At 40.2% G+C, this 20,255-nt stretch overlaps 1 protein-coding gene across 1 annotated transcript in view; it reads left to right on the top strand.

Moving 5' to 3' along the window:
* The window catches only part of NEB (nebulin), a 236,581-nt gene that overhangs the window by 131,081 nt on the left and 85,245 nt on the right, over window positions 1-20,255 (top strand). Inside the window, 9 exon segments of the mRNA XM_017866068.1 lie at window positions 10,574-10,777; window positions 11,138-11,242; window positions 16,547-16,651; window positions 16,753-17,064; window positions 17,770-17,874; window positions 18,427-18,525; window positions 18,725-18,826; window positions 18,961-19,068; window positions 19,659-19,970. Coding sequence (XP_017721557.1) covers window positions 10,574-10,777; window positions 11,138-11,242; window positions 16,547-16,651; window positions 16,753-17,064; window positions 17,770-17,874; window positions 18,427-18,525; window positions 18,725-18,826; window positions 18,961-19,068; window positions 19,659-19,970 — 1,452 coding nt within the window.

Here is a 20,255-nt window from a genome sequence, read left to right on the forward strand (position 1 = left end):
CCAATAGGGTGTGGGTGTGTGTGTGTGTGTGTGTGTGTGTACACACACACACAGAAAGAGACAGACTTTAAGGAATTGGCTCCTGAGATCATAAAGGCTGGCAAATCCAAGTCTGCAGGGTAAGCCAACTGGCTGGAGACTGAGGGATGTGTTGCAGTTCAAACCCAAAGGCCATCTGCTGGCAGAATTCCTTTTTACGGGGGAGGTTTGTCTTTTCTATCAAGGTCTTCAACTAATTAGATGAGGCTCACCCACATCATGAAGGGTAGTCTGCTTTACTTGGAATCTACTGATTTAAATGTTAACTTCATTTTAACAATACTTCCACAGAAACACCTAAATGACTAAATGTCTGGGTACTGTGCCCCAGCCAAGTTGACACATAAAATTAGCCAGTATAAACATATGTAAAAACATTTTTCTAGACTGAGTAGTTAGCTAAGGCTTACATTAGCTAAGACTTAATGTTTCAGATATTGATTTCCTATTTCCCTTCTCTCCACAGAAACTGTATCAAGAAGCCTGGAATAAAGATAAAACCAACATCACCATTCCTTCTGATACTCCGGAGATGCTGCAGGCCCACATCAATGCCTTGCAAATCAGCAATGTAAGTGGCACGAACACGAAGTGTAGAAGCCTTTGTAGGCAATATCTGTCCGCTCATGGAGAGTGTTACAGCAGACAAATTACATACCTTGCAATGTTTGCAGCTGTTGGTGCTAGACATTTTCTCTTTAGCTACCAGTCCCAATGCAATATGAATGGAATTCCTCTCTCTTAAATGTGTGCTTGGATACACCACTGGGTGCCTAGACTGCAGGAGTTGGGACACCTGAATCCTTTTGGTGTCCTCCTTCACTCTTAACAGTCTCTGTTATCCTCTTAGGTTTTTTAAATTGATCCAGGACTTTACCATTTGACATTCAAGGCCATAAGAAAGGCAAAAGACCATTTTTAATTACATCCAAATGGCAGGCTATGTGTCAGATCTATGTCACAACCCTTTAGCAGAAACTTCTGAAAAGTCAAAGGGCAAAATTAGGGGGAGAAAAATCTTATCAGATCTTAACCTGATACCTTGATAAAGGTTCTCTGGCTTCCCCACTGATCCTTACGTTCCATGTACTTGTAGTAGGGTATTTTCAAATGCAGACCATATTGTGATGGAGGCAAATATTCAAACATTAATAGAGTTTGATGTTTAGCTTTGAAATTTTAACCGGAAGTATCCTGTACACCACAAAGGAAATGGACAACAACCAGAAGAACCCAGAAATGAATGCTTTTTTCTTATACTGAGTATATTACATTATGCCTTATGATTTATATTATGACAAATTTGAGTATATTTGCTTATTTTTCCATTCTTGTAAACAAACCTATATTTTCCCTCTACAGAAACTCTACCAAAAAGACTGGAATGAGGCCAAGCAGAAAGGCTATGACATAAGGGCAGATGCCATTGAAATCAAGCACGCCAAAGCCTCCAGAGAAATTGCCAGTGAGGTACGCTTCCTTCTTTTTTCTTGTGGTTTTTCTCCTCTACAAAACAAGCAGGGAGACTATTTTCAAGAATTTTGTGTTTAAAAAAAAAAATCTGTGTAAATAATTGCATTTCATCCTGTGCTAGAAGCTTTCTGTATTTCAAAATACTAAAATGGAATGGAAAACGTTAAAGTTAGCATAGATGAGGTATATGTGTAAATTTACTTTGATGCTGTTACAAAGTAGAAACAAAACATCATGAAGAGTCTGTATTAAATTCCTGGGAAAATTCAGGACCCAATACAATGTCATTTTATCTCTAAAATATTTCTGACATTCTCCACAAATATAAATCACAGATGATAGTTTCACATAAGACTTAAGACTGAAATCACATTTATATGCAAGATTTTATACTGGAGGCTTATGTAGAATACTCTTAGTAATCTTTTGAAGTTCATTTAATTCTAATTTTAAAACTTACTAGTGGTCAAAATAATTATGCTACCAGCCGGGCATGGTGGCTCACGCCTGTAATCTCAGCACTTTGGGAAGCTGAGGCGGGCAGATCATCTGAGGTCAGGAGTTCGAGACCAGCCTGGCCAACATGGTGAAACCTTGTCTCTACTAAAAATACAAACAAACAAACAGATTAGCTGGGCTTTGTGACAGGAGCCTGTAATCCTGTAATCCCAGCTACTCAGGAGGCTGAGGCAGGAGAATCGTTTGAACCCGGGAGGCAGAGGTTGCAGTGAGATTGCACCATTGCACTCCAACCTGGGCAACAAGAGTGAAACTGCATCTCAATAAAATAAAATAAAATAAAATAATTATGCTACCAAGCCCACCCTGCCCCAGCTCCAACTCTTTAAGTCACCTTGTTCCCTTTCTCTGAGTTCTTCTCTGCTTTTTGTCATGTGGCCACTTGTTTCCTCCTCCTCATTCTTCATTTTTGCCTCTAATAACCATAGCTGGTCCACGTTATCTGCTTTATGCCCAGTTTTCTCTCTCTTTGTTCAAACTTGCCTACGTTGTCCAAACATAGGAAAGAAACACAAACCATCTTACACTAGTCCTAAGACACTCATCAGACGGAAACTCTTGTCCACAGAACTTTTGTTGTTATCTTCTGATTCAAGCCACAACCTTGCTTTCCATCCTTGAAACATGCATTTTTCGTATCTGTTTCCAAAACCACACACATGTGACCTCTCTGTACCTGATGTTCCTTCAATACTCTTAGGAGATCATTTGACCTAATGTTGCACTTGTCGGGGAAACTTGGTGATGGAGATTATCACCTGTGCCTTGTTTTCCCCATCTGGAATATATGTTAATAATAGCATCTACCTCATAGAGACATTGTGACAATAAACTGTGATCATAATTGCCGCCATTCAATGATTTTTGACCGACAAACACAGTAGTTTCCCAGGGATCTACCCAACACATTTGAAGTAGTCATAATAGTGTCTGGCATAAAGTAATTACTTAGTAAATGTTAGCTATGGTTTTTATTACTCTTGTTCACCATACCATCTCCCTCCAGATTTACTCATGTCCTCTCTGAAACTACCTAAAATCATGTTATCTAACTCCTTTAAAGTGAACTGAAATGTATAATGACAGCCAATGTTGAGCCAATTTATACCAAGGCTGAGAAAACATTCTGAAACCATTTAAAGAAAAACCCTCTTAATACATTATTTTCACATGTCTTTTTTATCTGACTTCTCACTACTTTAGTACAAATACAAAGAAGGTTACCGTAAGCAACTGGGCCACCACGTGGGTTTCCGTACCCTACAAGATGACCCCAAGTTGGTGTGGTCTATACATGCTGCCAAGATCCAGAGTGAGAGAGAATATAAGAAAGCTTATGAGAAGTCCAAAGGAATTCACAACACACCGTTGGACATGATGTCAATTGTTCAAGCCAAGAAATGCCAGGTCCTGGTTAGCGACATTGATTATCGCAATTATCTGCACCAGTGGACGTGTCTGCCAGATCAGAACGATGTGATCCAGGCCAAGAAAGCCTACGACCTGCAGAGCGATGTGCGTATATTATCACCAGACCCTGGGGAGATGTGTATTTATGTGTTTAATCCCAGTGCATTCCCCAGAGGCATAATTTAAATGGTAATCTTAATAGAACCTAACATATTCTGTACAATTCATGGTAGCAGAGTTTTCCCCAAACATTTTCTATCTTAAAGAGGCCTCCTCCTTATGGTAGCAAGACCTTATTCACCAAGATGAAAATCAGTCTCTTATTCTATGTAATTAGGTAGAAAATATCAGTTGTAGCTGATCTGAGCCATTACCTTCGCATAATCAGATGTATATTTCAGAAGTAGATGTAAGCATAAGGAAATGTTGGATTTCATGTTTACTTGACACAGAAAAAGACAGAGATGGGGGGCAGGGTGGATATAGATATAGGTATGTATTTTTTTCTCATTATGCATACATCTAAGGTTCTTTACCTCCTAAAATCCAACTGATGTTATTCCCAGTGGTACATAAAAGGCAGACTTCAAGTGATGAGTGTAGAAACGAATCCAAGCATACAAAGTTACGTGCCATTGCTGGCTGCCATTCCACCAAGTGCCACTTGTGAGCCCTGTTCCAATTCTTGCAGAATACTCTAAACTTCTCCTATGTGTGCCATAGAGATAACACCCAATATTAACATTTAATGTTGATCCTTGAGTTTTATGAGATTAGCCAGCTAACTGATTTAGATAGAGGTGGTGTGTGGTTTGCAAGCATCAAACTCCTATAGGCAACTTTGACTCTTCCCCACTCTGTGTTCCTATCCTTCATGTAGAACTTGTACAAGTCAGACCTGGAATGGCTGAAGGGTATCGGATGGTTGCCAGAGGGTTCTGTGGAAGTGATGAGAGTGAAGAATGCTCAGAATCTCTTGAATGAAAGGTTGTATCGTATAAAGCCTGAGGCCCTCAAATTTACCAGCATTGTTGACACCCCGGAAGTAATCCAGGCAAAGATCAATGCTGTACAGATCAGTGAGGTAAGCCCAGGTGGATGATGTTTTCAGACAAATGGAAGAAATCTCAATCAAGAAGAATTTTAAATGTGAACTTCAGACTCTTCATGTCAGCGTCAGGATCTGAAACACGCATGTATCCAGATAGATCTTTGTGTAGTCAATCTCTTAGCAGCCACTGTATCTCATTTGCTTTGCTAAGTGTTTGGTCAATGCACATGTGGTGGGCATCTTCATGTTCTGCATACCCTGTTACACACTTTGATCACATTTGGAGATACAGGCCCACCACTTAGTGCTATAATCACAAAATTGCCACTTCTTCGTTGCTTGAAATAGGTTGAGAAGTCTAGGGACAACCCCAATATTAGACATTATGGCAGTTATTCAGACCAAAAACATCTAGGTCCTGCTTAGCAATGGGGATCATCAGAGCTATCTTCAAGGTGGAGTTACCCATCAGATAATTAGATGTGAGTAAATGGAAAAGGATAATTTTACTACCATATTTCTGACTCATTTCAAATTATGTTGTATCACACGTAAATGTGTTCCTTTTGAAGTCACTATTGGCACCTTTTAAATAAAAGTGCAAATGAGGCCAGGTGCAGTGGCTTATGCCACATATAATCTACGTTTATATCAGAGAACATCCAAAAGGAACTTTTCATTTTACTTATTATTTAAATATAAAATTAGATTTACTGATTTAATCTTACTTAAACATTTTAATTTACTTACAATGTTAGTTTTAATTTATTATAAAATTCACTTATAATTTTATTCATCATCCATGTATTCAAGTATGTTTTATGACTTGTATAATTTCGTTTATGTGGTAATTGACTTATTCACTAATCGACCATTCCATTGTTTTTCATTTTTACCAGCCATTGTATCGCGATGCCTGGGAGAAAGAGAAGGCTAATGTGAATGTGCCGGCTGACACTCCCTTGATGCTGCAATCCAAAATCAATGCTCTGCAGATCAGCAATGTAAGGCAGCACACATCGTTTGCTTTTCAGAGTGCTCTCTGCCTAACCAGACCTTTTATTATATACCCCAAAGAGAGTTTGGCAAAAGGCATTTTCTTCCCATTCCTTTTATTTCTAGTCTTTAAGTTAATAAGTAGCTGTGTGGGTCTGCACGTGTCTGTATACTGTACATCTCAATGTTTGTTGGAAGGAAAAATGGAATGGTTTCTCCAAAAGCACAGCATAAAACTTATAGATACACATAGAATAAGATCTAGTTTAGTGGGCCATCCATCATTGCTTTTTCCTTGTAAAAGCCAAGCAATATATATATTTTTTTCTGATTTTACATGATTTATAATCTCCTAAGTTTCCTTCTTCAAAAAATAGTTATTGGGAGAGAGCTTTACTAAATGTCATTAAAAATCTACTGGAATTCAAGCTCAATATGAAACCAGACTCTTTTATAAATCTTAAGGAGAGATTGATGTTCAGTGTAACTATCTATTTTTATATACATCAGTAATGCTGACTCAGTTGCTCCCTCTTCAGATTGACTGTGGTATTGCACTCTCTGTTTTCAGAAACACTACCAACAAGCTTGGGAAGATGTCAAGATGACTGGTTATGACTTGCGAGCAGATGCCATTGGGATACAGCATGCCAAGGCTTCCAGGGATATTGCCAGTGATGTAAGAACTCCTCCTTGCCCAACTGGAACAAACACTAACTAGTAGAAACAGAGGGAGTCTAACTTAATGCCTTTTGAATTATATTTAAATGGATTGGGTCATTGTTATTAGTATATTTTTAAATCCTAAATCCAGAACAACTCTTACAATTGGAGGATCCTTTTGCATCTATGTTTGGTTCTGCAACTGAACTCTTACGTTTAAGCACAGATTTTGATTTTCTTTTCAATATCTTCACAATATCACTTAATTTACAAGTACTTAAAGAGATTTAATTTCATAGTACAAAGAATTCTGTTGTTACTCAAAGTGTGGCATGCATACTACTGGTGGTTCGTATAATAATTTTATGTAGTACATGCACAAGTATTTTTTTAAAAATAGTTATATGGTTGTTTTAATGTGTGCTAGAAAAAAAAATTTTTCCCCATTTGGTAGGGTTATACATTTTAAATAAAATTTTAAAATAAGTTTATAATTAAAAATTATTTCAGGCCGGGCATGGTGGTTCATGCCTGTAATCCCAGCACTTTGGGAGGCCAAGGCTGGTGGATCACTTGAGGTCAGGAGTTCGAGACCAGCCTGGACAACATGGTGAAACCCTGTTTTTACTAAAAATACAAAAATTAGCCGGGCATAGTGGTGGATGCCTGTAATCCCAGCTACTCGGGAGGCTGAGGCAGGAGAGTCACTTGACCCCGGAAGGCGGAGGTTACAAGTGAGCCGAGATCGCGCCACTGCACTCCAGCCTGGGCAACAAAGTGAGACTCTATCTCAAAAAACAAAACAAAACAAAAAATACCTATTTCAACAAAGAATTAATTTGATTTAAAGTAATAAGAAGTACAATTGGTACTTGTGTGTGACAAAACATCTGAAGGTGGCCAGGCTATATTGGGAGATAATCCAGCAACATGGTTCTTGCCTAAGAGGTGCTCTCAATGTTTTCATGCATGTAGACATAGAAGACAAACCAGTGTATCAAAACTTATGGCTTGAATTTAAATAAAAACAGTATCCCCCCTCCCCAAAAAAAGGTAAACTAAGGGAGATGGAGTTATTTTGAGTAGGCTCTCTAGAAAAAGTGGGTTCAGAAAAATTACTCTTCTATTTTCTGTTCACATCTACCAGTATCTGTACAAAACTGCTTATGAGAAACAGAAAGGCCATTACATTGGATGTCGCAGTGCCAAGGAAGACCCTAAACTGGTTTGGGCAGCAAATGTGTTGAAGATGCAGAATGACAGGCTGTACAAAAAGGCCTACAATGACCACAAAGCCAAGATCTCCATCCCTGTGGACATGGTGTCCATCAACGCTGCCAAAGAAGGTCAGGCACTAGCAAGTGATGTGGACTATCGCCAGTACCTGCACCAGTGGTCTTGCCTTCCCGACCAGAATGATGTGATCCAAGCCAGGAAAGCCTACGACCTGCAGAGCAACGTAAGTGTGTCCCCCAGGAAACAAGCCCCCCATTGCTTTGCCTGATGGCTCCTTCCAATGCTCTGAAAACACAACTCTCTGTACATGGGCACTCCACTTTATTATTATTTTATCAGAATTATTAATTGCCTACCTACAGCCAGGTTTCTTCAGAAAGTTTTCGTTGCTAAAGGTGCTACCAGAATTTTCCTATAGATTTGTTAATGTGTATAGTGTTTGCAGTTTCTTACTTTTTTTTTTCTTTTTGAGACGGAGTCTTGCTCTGTCACCCAGGCTGGAGTACAGTGGTACAATCTCAGCTCACTGCAACCTCCGTCTCCTGGGTTCAAGCGATTTTCCTGCATCAGCCTCCCAAGTAGCTAGGATTACAGGCATGTGCCACCATGCCTGGCTAATTTTTGTATTTTTAGTAGAGACAAGTTTTCGCCATGTTGGCCAGGCTGGTCTTGAACTCCTGACCTCAGGTGATCCACCCATCTCAGCCTCCCAAAGTTCTGGGATTACAGATGTGAGCCACTGCACCCAGCCTGTGAGCCACCGTGCCCAGCCTTGCCCTCCCTCCCTCCCTCCCGTCCTCCCCCGCTTCCTTCCTCCCTCCTCCCCTTCCTCCCTTCCTTCCTCCCTACCCCCCTTCCTCCTTTCCTTCCTCCCTACCCCCCTTCCTTCCTCCCTCCCTCCCTCCCTCCTTCTCGCCCTGTCACCCAGGCTGGAGTGCAGTGGTGTGATCTCCGCTCGCTGCAGCCTCTGTCTCCCAGGTTCAAGCGATTCTCCTGCCTCAACCTCCCAAGTAGCTGGGATCACAAGCACATGCCACACACCCAGCTGATTTTTGTATTTTTTAGTAGAGGCGGGGTTTCATCATGTTGGCCAGGCTGGTCTCAAACTCCTGACCTCAGGTGATCCACCTTTCTCGGCCTCCCAAAGTGCTGGGGCAGTTTCTTAAACAAAAGAATGTCCATGGTCATTCAGTTATGTATCAAAGAAGGGCAGGACCATCTTCCTTCAACTTAATTTGAAAAGTTAGCAGCACACTCCAGACCACTTGTTTCCTTTAACTTGACGTTCTTCACAATGTGGTCTCTCATTAACTCACCTGAGGCATTTTTAGATTTACTCGTATTTTCTGCCCTCCAAACTTTTAGAAATGATGGATTCTAGAAGGTTATGTATTTCCTGTATAGAATGGATAACTTAAAAATTATCTGACCTTGGTTCCCTTAAGCTTCCAGAGATACTTTTTTATAATGAATGAGTTCATTACAGGAAAGCATGCTCGTCACTTAAAATGCATTGCCAAGTGGTGGATTTAAGACAATTTCTGGAGACCAAAATTGTGGAACTAGTGATCGAATTCCTAATCATCCTTTTAAAAATACTTATTAAACACACCATGTGCCAGGCATTGTGCTAAGTACTAAAGATACAATGGTGAATAAAGAAGAAGAAAAAACATGACATGGGGCTGGGCATGGTAGCTCACACCTGTAATCCCAGCACTTTGGGGAGGCTGAGGTGGGCGGATCACAAGGTCCAGAGTTCAAGACCAGCCTGACCAACATGGTGAAACCCTGTCTCTACTAAAAACACAAAAATTAGCCTGGCATGGTGGCATGTGCCTGTAATCCCAGCTACTCGGGAGGCTGAGGCAGGAGAATCGTTTGAACCTAGGAGGCGGAGGTTGCAGTGAGCCAAGATTGCGCCACTGCACTCCAGCCTGGGTGGCAGAGTGAGACTCCATCTCAAAAACAAACAAAAAACATGACAGCCCCTGACTTTAGGGAGTTCACATTGATAACTGAGACCTAGATGTTCATTAAAGAATAAAAATGGAATGGCTGAGACTGATCCATGGTGCTATGAAGAGAGATCGAGAAAGTTCTTCTGAGAAGGCACTGATTTTATAGAGATATGAAGGAAGAATAGAAGTTGGGTCGGTTAGGAGGATGTGGGGCATTCCTTCAGGGTGACCAACATGTTTAAAGAGGGATGATGAGACTACGAATTGAAAGACGGGCTGTGGGATCAGGACACACAGGGCCAATGGAAGTACAGACGACACGAGGCTGGAAGAATACGTGGGGGCTGGTGCCAGACCATTCATCCCCTTCTAGTCTGTGTCAGGGATTTTGATGTTTATCCCAATGGGAAGCCATAGGATAGGGGGAATGTTGTGACATCGGATTTGAATTCTGAATTTTGAAAAGATCATTCTGGCTGCTGTGTGGAGAACTTACTAGAAAGCACATTATTGTTGCTTTCAAGTCCACATTGGTAATGGTATGATGATTGCCTAAATATTATGCAAAAGTCTTCCATGCACTCCCTCAAACAGAGAGCTGCTTCTGCATCATTTTGCCTTTTAGAATGCATGTGGGCACTTCCCACAGACCCTTGTCACAGAAAACCAAGCAAAATAAAATGCCATTGTGCATTTGAGGAATTATGTTTGCCAGGCTAGTGTTCTGTTTTAATTATTGTTTGTGGAAGATAAAATATAAGAGGCCTGGCATAGTGGCTCACTCCTGTAATCCCAGCATTTTGGGAGGCCAAGGCGGGCGGATCACCTGAGGTCAGGGGTTTGAGACAAGCCTGGCTAACATGGTGAAACTCTGTCTCTACTAAAAAAAATACAAAACTTAGCCAGGCGTGGTGGCATGTGCCTGTAGTCTCAGCTGCTAGGGAGGCTGAGGCAGGAGAATTGCTTGAACTCAGGAGGCGGAGGTTGCAGTGAGCCGAGATCATGCCATTGCACTCCAGCCTGGGTGACAGAATGAGACTGTGTCTCAAAAATATATATAATATATGTTTATGTTTTATATATGTATATCTTATATATTTTTATGATATACACGTGTGTGTATGTGTGTGTGTGCATATATATATATAACATAAAAACTGTCATTTTACCACACACATACACAACAAAACACAAACCCTGCTTCTACCTATGTTTTCTTTTTCAGGCCCTCTACAAGGCTGACTTGGAGTGGTTGCGTGGCATTGGCTGGATGCCCCAAGGGTCTCCTGAAGTATTGAGAGTCAAAAATGCCCAGGAGATCCTTTGTGACAGTGTCTATCGGACGCCTGTGGTGAACCTTAAGTACACAAGCATTGTTGACACACCTGAAGTGGTCCTTGCTAAGTCAAATGCTGAAAATATTAGTATTGTAAGTTAGTTTTTTTCTGTTAAAATTGAATTCATGCCATAAATACATGAGAAAAAATAAACCTGGTAATCTATTTTAGAATAGTAATAACTTTGTTATTAACAAAAGTTTTATTAAGTAATACTGACAGTATTGTCTTGGTTTGCTTATTAATTTTAAGGAAAAACTCAAAGTATTAATACAAGGAAATGATACAAATCTTATACCAAATTTGGGTAACTTATGTGAAAAGATTCCAGAAATCTTTGCCCTAACATGAAAAGGTTTTGGAACAAATCCAAAAGAAAATTAAAGTTGCGTACTGGGACTAATGACATGAAAATTGTGAAGTAATCTTGTTATTATTGTTTCTTTCCACAGCCAAAGTACAGAGAGGTTTGGGACAAGGATAAAACTTCAGTCCACATAATGCCAGATACTCCAGAAATTAACCTCGCTAGAGCAAATGCTCTTAATGTGAGCAATGTAAGTACCACAACAGACTCTCTTTTGTTTGGAAAGTTACCCAGTCAGGGCTATACTATGACCATGGAAGGGAGGGAAGATGGCCTTGGTGGGGTGGGGAAGACTCCTTGCAGTCAGCCCTTGACTAGGACTGAGGCAAAGAGGAGATCCCTGGTGATTCACTGGGAAGGCCAGTTACTGGTGAGTCAATATCTCCACGACAAAAGTCTCCTTAGTTGTCCTTTGCGAATAAGGGGACAAAGAAGGTGAAAGAGGAATGAAGAGATGCACAAACAAGAAAGGAGAATTAATGATAGACTCAGATAAACTCAAAATAATTATAATTCTTTTTTTTTTTTTTTTTTTTTGGATGGAGCCTTGCTCGATCCCCAGGCATGGGAGCGCGTGCGTGATCTCGGCACTGCAAGCTCCGTCTCCCGGGTTCACGCCATTCTCACGCCTCAGCCTCCGCAAAGTAGCTGGGACTACAGGCGCCCGCCACTACGCCCAGCTACTTTTTGCATTTTTAGTAGAGATGGGATTTCACTGTGTTGCCAGGATGGTCTCTGATCTCACTGACTCATGATCCACCCGCCTCGGCCTCCCAAATGCTGGGATTACCAGGCGTGAGCTACCGCGCCCGGCCAATAATTATAATTCTTTGCAAAAATATATGAATTAATTTTAAAACATGGATCTATGGAGGTTTTCTAGAAAATTATAAATGACCAAAATTTACCCAAGGAAAAAAAAAATATATATATAGCAAGAAAGAGGTTTCTTAATTGAGAAATTAAGGAGGGCATTTAAACACTTTCCTTCCTACTTTCAAATGTCAGGGTCCCCTTGATGATTTCAAAACTTCAATAAATAAATAAATTACCAGGAGCCTAGTAAAAGAAGGAAATCCATTGCACTTACCAGAACTTTTCAAAGATAGTGTCACAAATTAAAAACTATAGACCAGCTGGGCATGGTGGTTCATGCCTATAATCCCAGCACTTTGGGAGGCCAAGGCGAGGGGATTGCTTGAGCCCAGGAGTTCAAGACCAGCCTGGGCAACATAGGGAGACCCCTTCTCTGCAAGAAAATAAAAAATAAATCAGTTGGGCACAGTGATGTGCACCTGTGGTCCCAGCTACTTGGGAGGCTGAGGTGGGAGGATTTTGCTTAAGCCCAGCAGGAAGAGGCTGCAGTGAGCCATAATCATGCCACTGCACTCTAGCCTGGGAGACAGGGCAAGACCCTGTCTCAAATAAATAAATAAATAAAATTTAAACTGTAGACCAATAGTAATGGGGGGAATCTTAAATATTAATAAATCAAATTCAGCATTACATTAAAACGATATGATACAGTCAACTGGGGTTCATGCAGGAATGCCAAGAGGGCCCCATAGTCAGAGACCTAATAGTGCCATAGAACAAGAAGAAAAAGCTCATTTTATTAGATTTAAATGGCATCTGACAAAATCCAATACCCACTCTTATTTTTTAAAAATAAAATCTTAGTTAAGAAAGAATAAGTGAATATTTTCTTGACATGATTGAAAAATAAATCTCAAATCAAAGCCCAACTCATCCTCAGTGACCAAACTTCTCATTCATATCAGGATTAAAATGAGGATGCCCCATAACATCATCATTATTTAACATTTGCTGTAAGTATTGGCTAAGTGAGTGAGCCTCTCATCGATGCTAATATAATTCCTCAAGAGTAAGAACATACCTGGCGTGGTGGCTCACTCCTGTAATCCCAGCACTTTGGGAGGCTGAGGCAGGCAGATCATGAGGTCAGGAGATTGAGACTATCCTGGCTAACACGGTGAAACCCCGTCTCTACCAAAAATACAAAAAATTAGCCGGGCTTGGTGGTGGGCGCCTGTAGTCCCAGCTACTCAGGAGGCTGAGGCAGGAGAATGGCGTGAACCCCGGAGGCAGAGCTTGCAGTGAGCCGAGATCGCACCACTGCACTCCAGCCTGGGCGACAGAGTGAGACTCTGTCTTAAAAAACAAACCAACAAACAAAAAGAGTAAGAACAGAAGATAAATATTGGAAAGAAAGAGGCCAAATTATCATTATTTGCAGAAGAAGTTATTTTAAGCCTTAAAAAAGGAAGAGAATCAACTGGGAAAAAAAAAAAAACCTATTTGTGAGTACAAGATAATCCAGTTACGTGGCTGGCTACACAATTCAAGAAAGTTCAAGGAAGATATCATCTTCATGGATCACAGAAATTGCTTGTGTGTAGAATAGTATGACCTCAGAAGGATACTACCTAGTGCAATTTGCCAAGGCTTGAAAGTTTGCATGCTTTCAAAAGAATAATATGTCTTTGTGAGAGAAGGAGGCTGCCAGCAAAGATTCCTCACTATGTGCCAAACAGCTCTATAAATTCTAGTATAATGAGTCACCTGGGGACTAATGTTTTCCAATGTTTAAGAAGAAAATACAATTTTAGGGCACTGATGTATTTTCTCTTTTGGACCAGATATCAATGTCATGGTGCAGTGCATTCTTGTCAAGAGGCTGAATCAAGGGGTAGTCAGTTCTTCATTGCAGTACAGATGCCTCTTCCCACCTAATCCATAGGCATCTGTGGCAGGAGAATTCTGGAAAGTCTCATATGCTCTCTTTTGCATGATAAATTTCTCAGCTGAAAACACCAGAACTTTACCATGGATACTATATGAGCAAGACTAATATTTAAAATTATGCTAAAAGTAAATTAACTTTATTTAGATATCAATGAGAATGACTTCTGTTTTGAAAGAAATCAAACATCCCATTTGAATGCTAACCAAACTGCACAGACATTTTCTTTACGCGTGTATCACCATTACTGTAATCTTGATTAAACGCACAATTTAAAACTGCTGCCATCCTTTAGAAAGCGCAACTTTAGCAGAATATTTGTATGTGATTTTATGGGTAACAAAGCAAATTCACGTTAAAATGACTCATTTAATCTTCATGCTCACTACATGAGTAAGATATTGTTATTTAGTTTTTATCAGATGGTAAATTGAGACTTTTAAAAGTTGAGAAATGTTCCCATGTTCTCAAAGTTAGTAGTTGAAAAAATTGGGTCTCAGGCCCCAGGCTTTTTTTTTTTTTTTTTTTAGTTAAAAATGTATATATATTTGGCTGGGCGTGGTGGCTCGTGCCTGTAATCCCAGCACTTCGGGAGGCTGAGGAGGGTGGATCACTTGAGGCCAGAAGTTCGAGACTAGCCTGGCCAATGTTGTGAAACCCTATCTCTACTAAAAATAGAAAAATTAGCCAGGCATAGCGGCGGCTCACCTGTAATCCCAGCTACTTGGGTGACTGAGGCACAAGAATCGTCTGAACCCAGGAGGCAGAGGTTGCAGCGAGATCGTGCCACTGCACTCTAGCCTAGGTGACAGAGCAAGACTCTGTCAAATATATATATATGTGTATACATATATATATATTCATATGTGTGTATATATATATATTCACATTAAGAAGTATTACATAAGAAAAATAGTGTAAAAATATGCACAATAAAATAGAATGAAAACAAAAAATAAAAAGATAGCATAATACATGTTTGCATTAACTATTTTCTAGTTTAATTAATTAATTATTTATTTTTTGAGAGGGAGTCTCGCTCTGTCACCCTGGCTGGAGTGCAGCAGTGCGATCTCAGCTCGCTGCAACTTCTGCCTCTCAGGTTCAAGCGATTCTCCTGCCTCAGCATCTCCAGTAGCTAGGATTACAGGTATGTGCCACCACACTCAGCTAATTTGTGTATTTTTAGTAGAGACAAGGTTTCACCATGTTGGCCAGGCTGGTCTCAAACTCCTGACCTCAAGTGATCCACCTGCCTCAGCCTCCCAAAGTGCTGGGATTACAGGCATGAGCCACTGCACCCAGCCCTTCTCGTATATTTTAATATGGAGAATATTTTTTCTTCTGTACAGAAAACAAGTCAATTGTCAAAATAGTCTCATTTAAAATTTATACAAAGCTTGATTGAAAATTCATATAAAACTTGTCCTTGCTTACAAGGATAAAGTTTGTCTAAGCACTCATTTTTCAGACATGCAAAAGCTACAAAACTGTCACTAATTAAAATCCACTTCTTTCTGTGCTGTGGAAGCTCCCCTACTGATAGGCATGACTTGTGAATTACATATTTAAATTACTATTATTTCTGAGTCTTTCTGTTATTTGTTAATACACAATGTATCCATTAAAATATTAACATATGCTTACATGCATTTTTTTAAAATACTTGTAAATCAGTCACTACTTTAGTTAACTTCTCTTTAAAACCAAAAGAATAGCTGTTACATCCAATCATGCTTCAGCGGAAGATCTAACATTACCAAATGATAAGGATCATTAATCATATAAGATCAAAAAAGCCATATTGAAGAAAACCCACAAATGTAAAAAGTTTACAGTTCTGAAGGTTACAAAACTGAATTGAATTTGAGATAAATTGAATTATTGCATTAAAGAAATTCTAATGTCTAAAGTTATCCCAATGTTACCAATACACTAACACAAGAAAACAAAGCCAAACCCTTTTTATTAACGAGATTATGAAACATGAGCAACTACTTCAAGGCTATCATTCCAATTTAAAATTTATTGTATATTTGAAAATAACTGAAAGAGTATAATTGGAGCACTTTGGGAGGCCAAGGCAGGCGGATCACCTGAGGGTCGGGAGTTTGAGACCAGCCTGACCAACATGGAGAAACCCCGTCTCTACTAAAATACAAAATTAGCTGGGCCTGGTGGCGCATGCCTGTAATCCCAGCTGCTCGGGAGGCGGAGGAAGGAGAATGGCTTGGACCCGGGAGGCAGAGGTTGGGGTGAGCCGAGATCGCGCCATTGCCCTCCAGCCTGGGCAACAAGAGTGAAACTCCATCTCAAAAAAAAGAAAAAGAGGATAATTGGAATGTTTATAACACAGACTTGATCAATGCTTGAGGTGGTGGGTACCCAGTTACCCCGATGTGACTATTACCCATTGTATGCCTACATCAAAATATCTCATGCACCCTAGAAATATATATACCTACTATGTACCCATAAAAATAACATATAAAACATTGAAAATAATAAAAACAAAAGAATGGAGATTGTCAAGCCCAGACCTTCGACTCCAGACACCATTACATGTTCCAGGACAATGGTGCATAGAACAATTCTCACCTATTCTCTTCTTCAACTGCTCTCAAGTCCTTGGGCTTCAAAACTTTGCCCCTGTGATATTAATTCCACTGAGCCATTGAAGGTATTGGCAAATTTGAATCTAGGATGATATCTGATTTTTCTCCTTTTCAGAAACTTTACCGTGAGGGCTGGGATGAAATGAAGGCAGGCTGTGATGTCCGGCTGGATGCCATCCCCATCCAGGCTGCCAAGGCCTCCAGGGAGATTGCCAGTGACGTGAGTGGCCTTTTTTAACTTCTCAGTTTTTTTTCAGCCAATGCCCTAGGTGCATCAGGAGGACATGCTGTGACCCATCTGCTTTATTTTTGCATCTCCAGTATAAATATAAGCTTGACCATGAGAAGCAGAAGGGACACTACGTGGGCACCCTCACAGCCAGGGATGACAACAAGATCCGCTGGGCCCTCATAGCTGACAAGCTCCAGAATGAACGAGAGTACCGTCTGGACTGGGCCAAATGGAAGGCCAAGATCCAGAGCCCCGCGGACATGCTTTCCATCCTGCACTCTAAAAACTCCCAGGCTCTGGTCAGTGACGTGGATTACCGCAATTACCTGCACCAGTGGACCTGCATGCCCGACCAGAACGATGTGATTCAGGCCAAGAAGGCCTACGAACTACAGAGCGATGTGAGTGGGCTGCATTTGGGAATGAACTCTTCTCAGTTTGCCATGAATCCCAGAGAGTTTATGACACTAAACCCTTTTGTCATCATTTTACAACTTCATAACACTAAGAATTTAATATTATTGAGACCTTATAGTATGGTATCAAAATAGCCAAATCCAATAAGGACCTAGACTTTATATCAAGAAATAAATGGTAGTATGAATACAGGTCTTAATTGTATCAGATTAAAGAAAACTGAAAATATTCTTTCTATAGAATTTAGATAGCAATAGAAGCTTATATCCAGTAAAATATTAGCAGCCCATGGACAGGATGTAGGCACAGACATGCTTTTTTAATTGATACAGTGTTTAGAAATTTTGAACTAAGTTGCCAAGATTTTGAAATCCAAAAATTTTTGTGTACAAATGTCGAATTTCCCATTTCTCTTGGAAATTCTGATGGACGCAGCTCTGAATTATCCCTTAGTAACAATAACCAGAACGGAATCAAGGATAACCCCTTTTAAATAAAAATATATGCTATAGTTTGTCACACTGCCTGGCCACCTAATTAATTTTCTGACATTACCTGCATGGCTGCTTGAGTATGCCTTCCTTGGCTTATCTAGCATTTACATTGTATTTCTTCATCACACTAATGGATAGCCTAACTAGGACTACATGACCAGGGTTGCTGAACTCATGCTGGCCTTGTTTTCACAGAATGTTTACAAGGCTGACTTGGAATGGTTGCGTGGAATTGGGTGGATGCCAAATGACTCCGTGTCCGTCAATCACGCCAAACATGCCGCGGATATCTTCAGTGAGGTATTCCAAGATTTTACCCTGACATTCAGTACATTTCCCAAGAAAGTGACAAAATGCACAAACTAAAATATAGTCATCTAGTATCAGCAGTCTTAACCATTTCAATGGCTGTGATTTAAACTGGATATATGTATTTTTGAAAATGTACTGTCTCTATCACATTATGGGACCACATCCATAATATAATATCCAGGACATTCACTGATGCTTGGCATTGTATAAATGGAAAAATCTTTTTGTCAGCAATAGCAATATACTTGGGAAACGTTTGTCCCATTGGAAAAATGTGCATTGCGATACACATAATGACACATTATATAACTTTGAAAGCTAAGCAAACTTCCTACTTTAAAATCTGTGGGAGGCATAAGAAGCTGATGCATTTGTTTAAAAAATAAAATGCTAAAAAGAAAGCCAAATTCCCAAGAAGACGCCATTCAAATATGGCACTGTATGTTTCTAGTAGAGGAGGACCCTAAATTTAGTGTATCTTTCTCAGTTCACACACGTCCAGGAATTACAACTATCTAAAAGATGCTTTCTTTCCCACAGAAAAAATATCGCACAAAAATAGAAACTCTCAACTTTACGCCTGTGGATGACAGAGTTGATTATGTGACAGCGAAACAAAGTGGCGAGATCCTCGATGATGTAAGTATATGGCTGTTTTATAATCTCACTATCAGGCAGATATCACTTCCAAAGCTTTTCCATCTACTTACACTCAACATGCAATCATCTGAAATATAGATTTTAATCATTAAAATGATGGATGCTAACAATTGCTTGGACAACATGATGTTTTCTTAATAAGTAACTTCCCCCTTGCCTGTCATTTTTTTTTTTTTAGATTAAATACCGAAAAGACTGGAATGACACCAAATCCAAGTACACCCTCACAGAAACTCCCCTGCTGCACACTGCCCAGGAGGCTGCCAGGATACTGGACCAGGTATGGGTTTCACCCAGATGCGTGGTATTTGTGTACGAGTGGAGGGCCTTAATGGAACTGTAGGATAATTATGTACACAACTTACCCCTCCCTTCTGACTCATTTTAACCCTTTATTGTGGCTCTGTCTTTCAGTATCTCTACAAGGAAGGCTGGGAGAGACAAAAAGCCACAGGTTACATTTTGCCTCCAGATGCTGTGCCATTTGTTCATGCCCATCACTCCAGTGACGTTCAGAGTGAGGTAATATATCCTGATGGGAGTGCATTTTGCAAAAGTGGGACCTTGCTCCCAGGGATTCCAGTTACGCTGAAGGCAGAGAAAGCCCCTTCAAGGTGTTCCGTTTCAGTGTGGCAGGCCTGGCCAGGCTCGGTGATGGTTGGAGCACCTGCTCCCTTTTTGATCTTTTCTTCCGTAGGCTTTGGTCTTTCTTCTTTCTTCACCACCTCCGCCCCCCCACCCCTTGGCTTCTTTAAAAGCAATTGTTCAAATTATTTACTTTTCTTATATTCTCTGCCCTCCCTAAAATCTTCAGGCCTTCGAATAAAATACTGCCAGAATCAGAGAATAAGTATATGTTTTTTCTCTATTTTATTTTTTAAAATTTATTTTATCATTTTAGGGCGATCTCCGCAGAATATTTTCTATTTTAAATAGGTGTTTCTTCACATGGATTTATTTCAATGCTTTTATTATTTGTTCTCAGAGCTGGGGTGGGTATCAAACAAAATCTGGGGGGCTGAATTTGCCGATATCCCTTAGTAGATGGTCAAGCCCCCTCTGCCTTGTGTGCTTGTCAAAACTGATGGAATTTACATTCCTCTTCTCACCAGCTGAAATACAGAGCTGACCATGTGAAGCAAAAAGGTCATTATGTTGGTGTCCCGACGATGAGAGATGATCCTAAGCTGGTTTGGTTTGAGCATGCAGGCCAGATTCAGAATGAGAGACTATACAAAGAGGACTATCACAAAACAAAGGCCAAAATCAATATACCTGCTGATATGAAGTCAGTCTTGGCCGCCAAGGAGGGGCAGACCCTTGTCAGTGATATTGACTACCGTAATTACTTGCACCAATGGACGTGTCATCCTGACCAGAATGATGTTATTCAAGCAAGAAAGGCCTATGACCTACAGAGCGATGTAAGTGATTTTTGTTTCTTCATTATCTAGAAACTCATGGTACACTCTGAGAATGAGGAGCAACATCCCAGATCCACAAGTGCTTGAAATTTGAGGCCACAGATAATTTGTTCCCGAAGGGAATTGAGGCTGGATATGAAGTAGAGAAAGATCAGGAGCAGTGATGGATTGATTGGTTTGCCTACTGACTGCATTTCTGAATAACTTTCAATCAATTTTTTTTTAAATCTGCTTTTGTACCATTTTGGCCATCAGCAACTCCTCACTCACATTCACATGGAAAAG

Source organism: Rhinopithecus bieti, unplaced genomic scaffold, assembly GCF_001698545.2.
Source record: "Rhinopithecus bieti isolate Rb0 unplaced genomic scaffold, ASM169854v2 scaffold_81617, whole genome shotgun sequence".
Taxonomy (NCBI): Eukaryota; Metazoa; Chordata; class Mammalia; order Primates; family Cercopithecidae; genus Rhinopithecus; species Rhinopithecus bieti.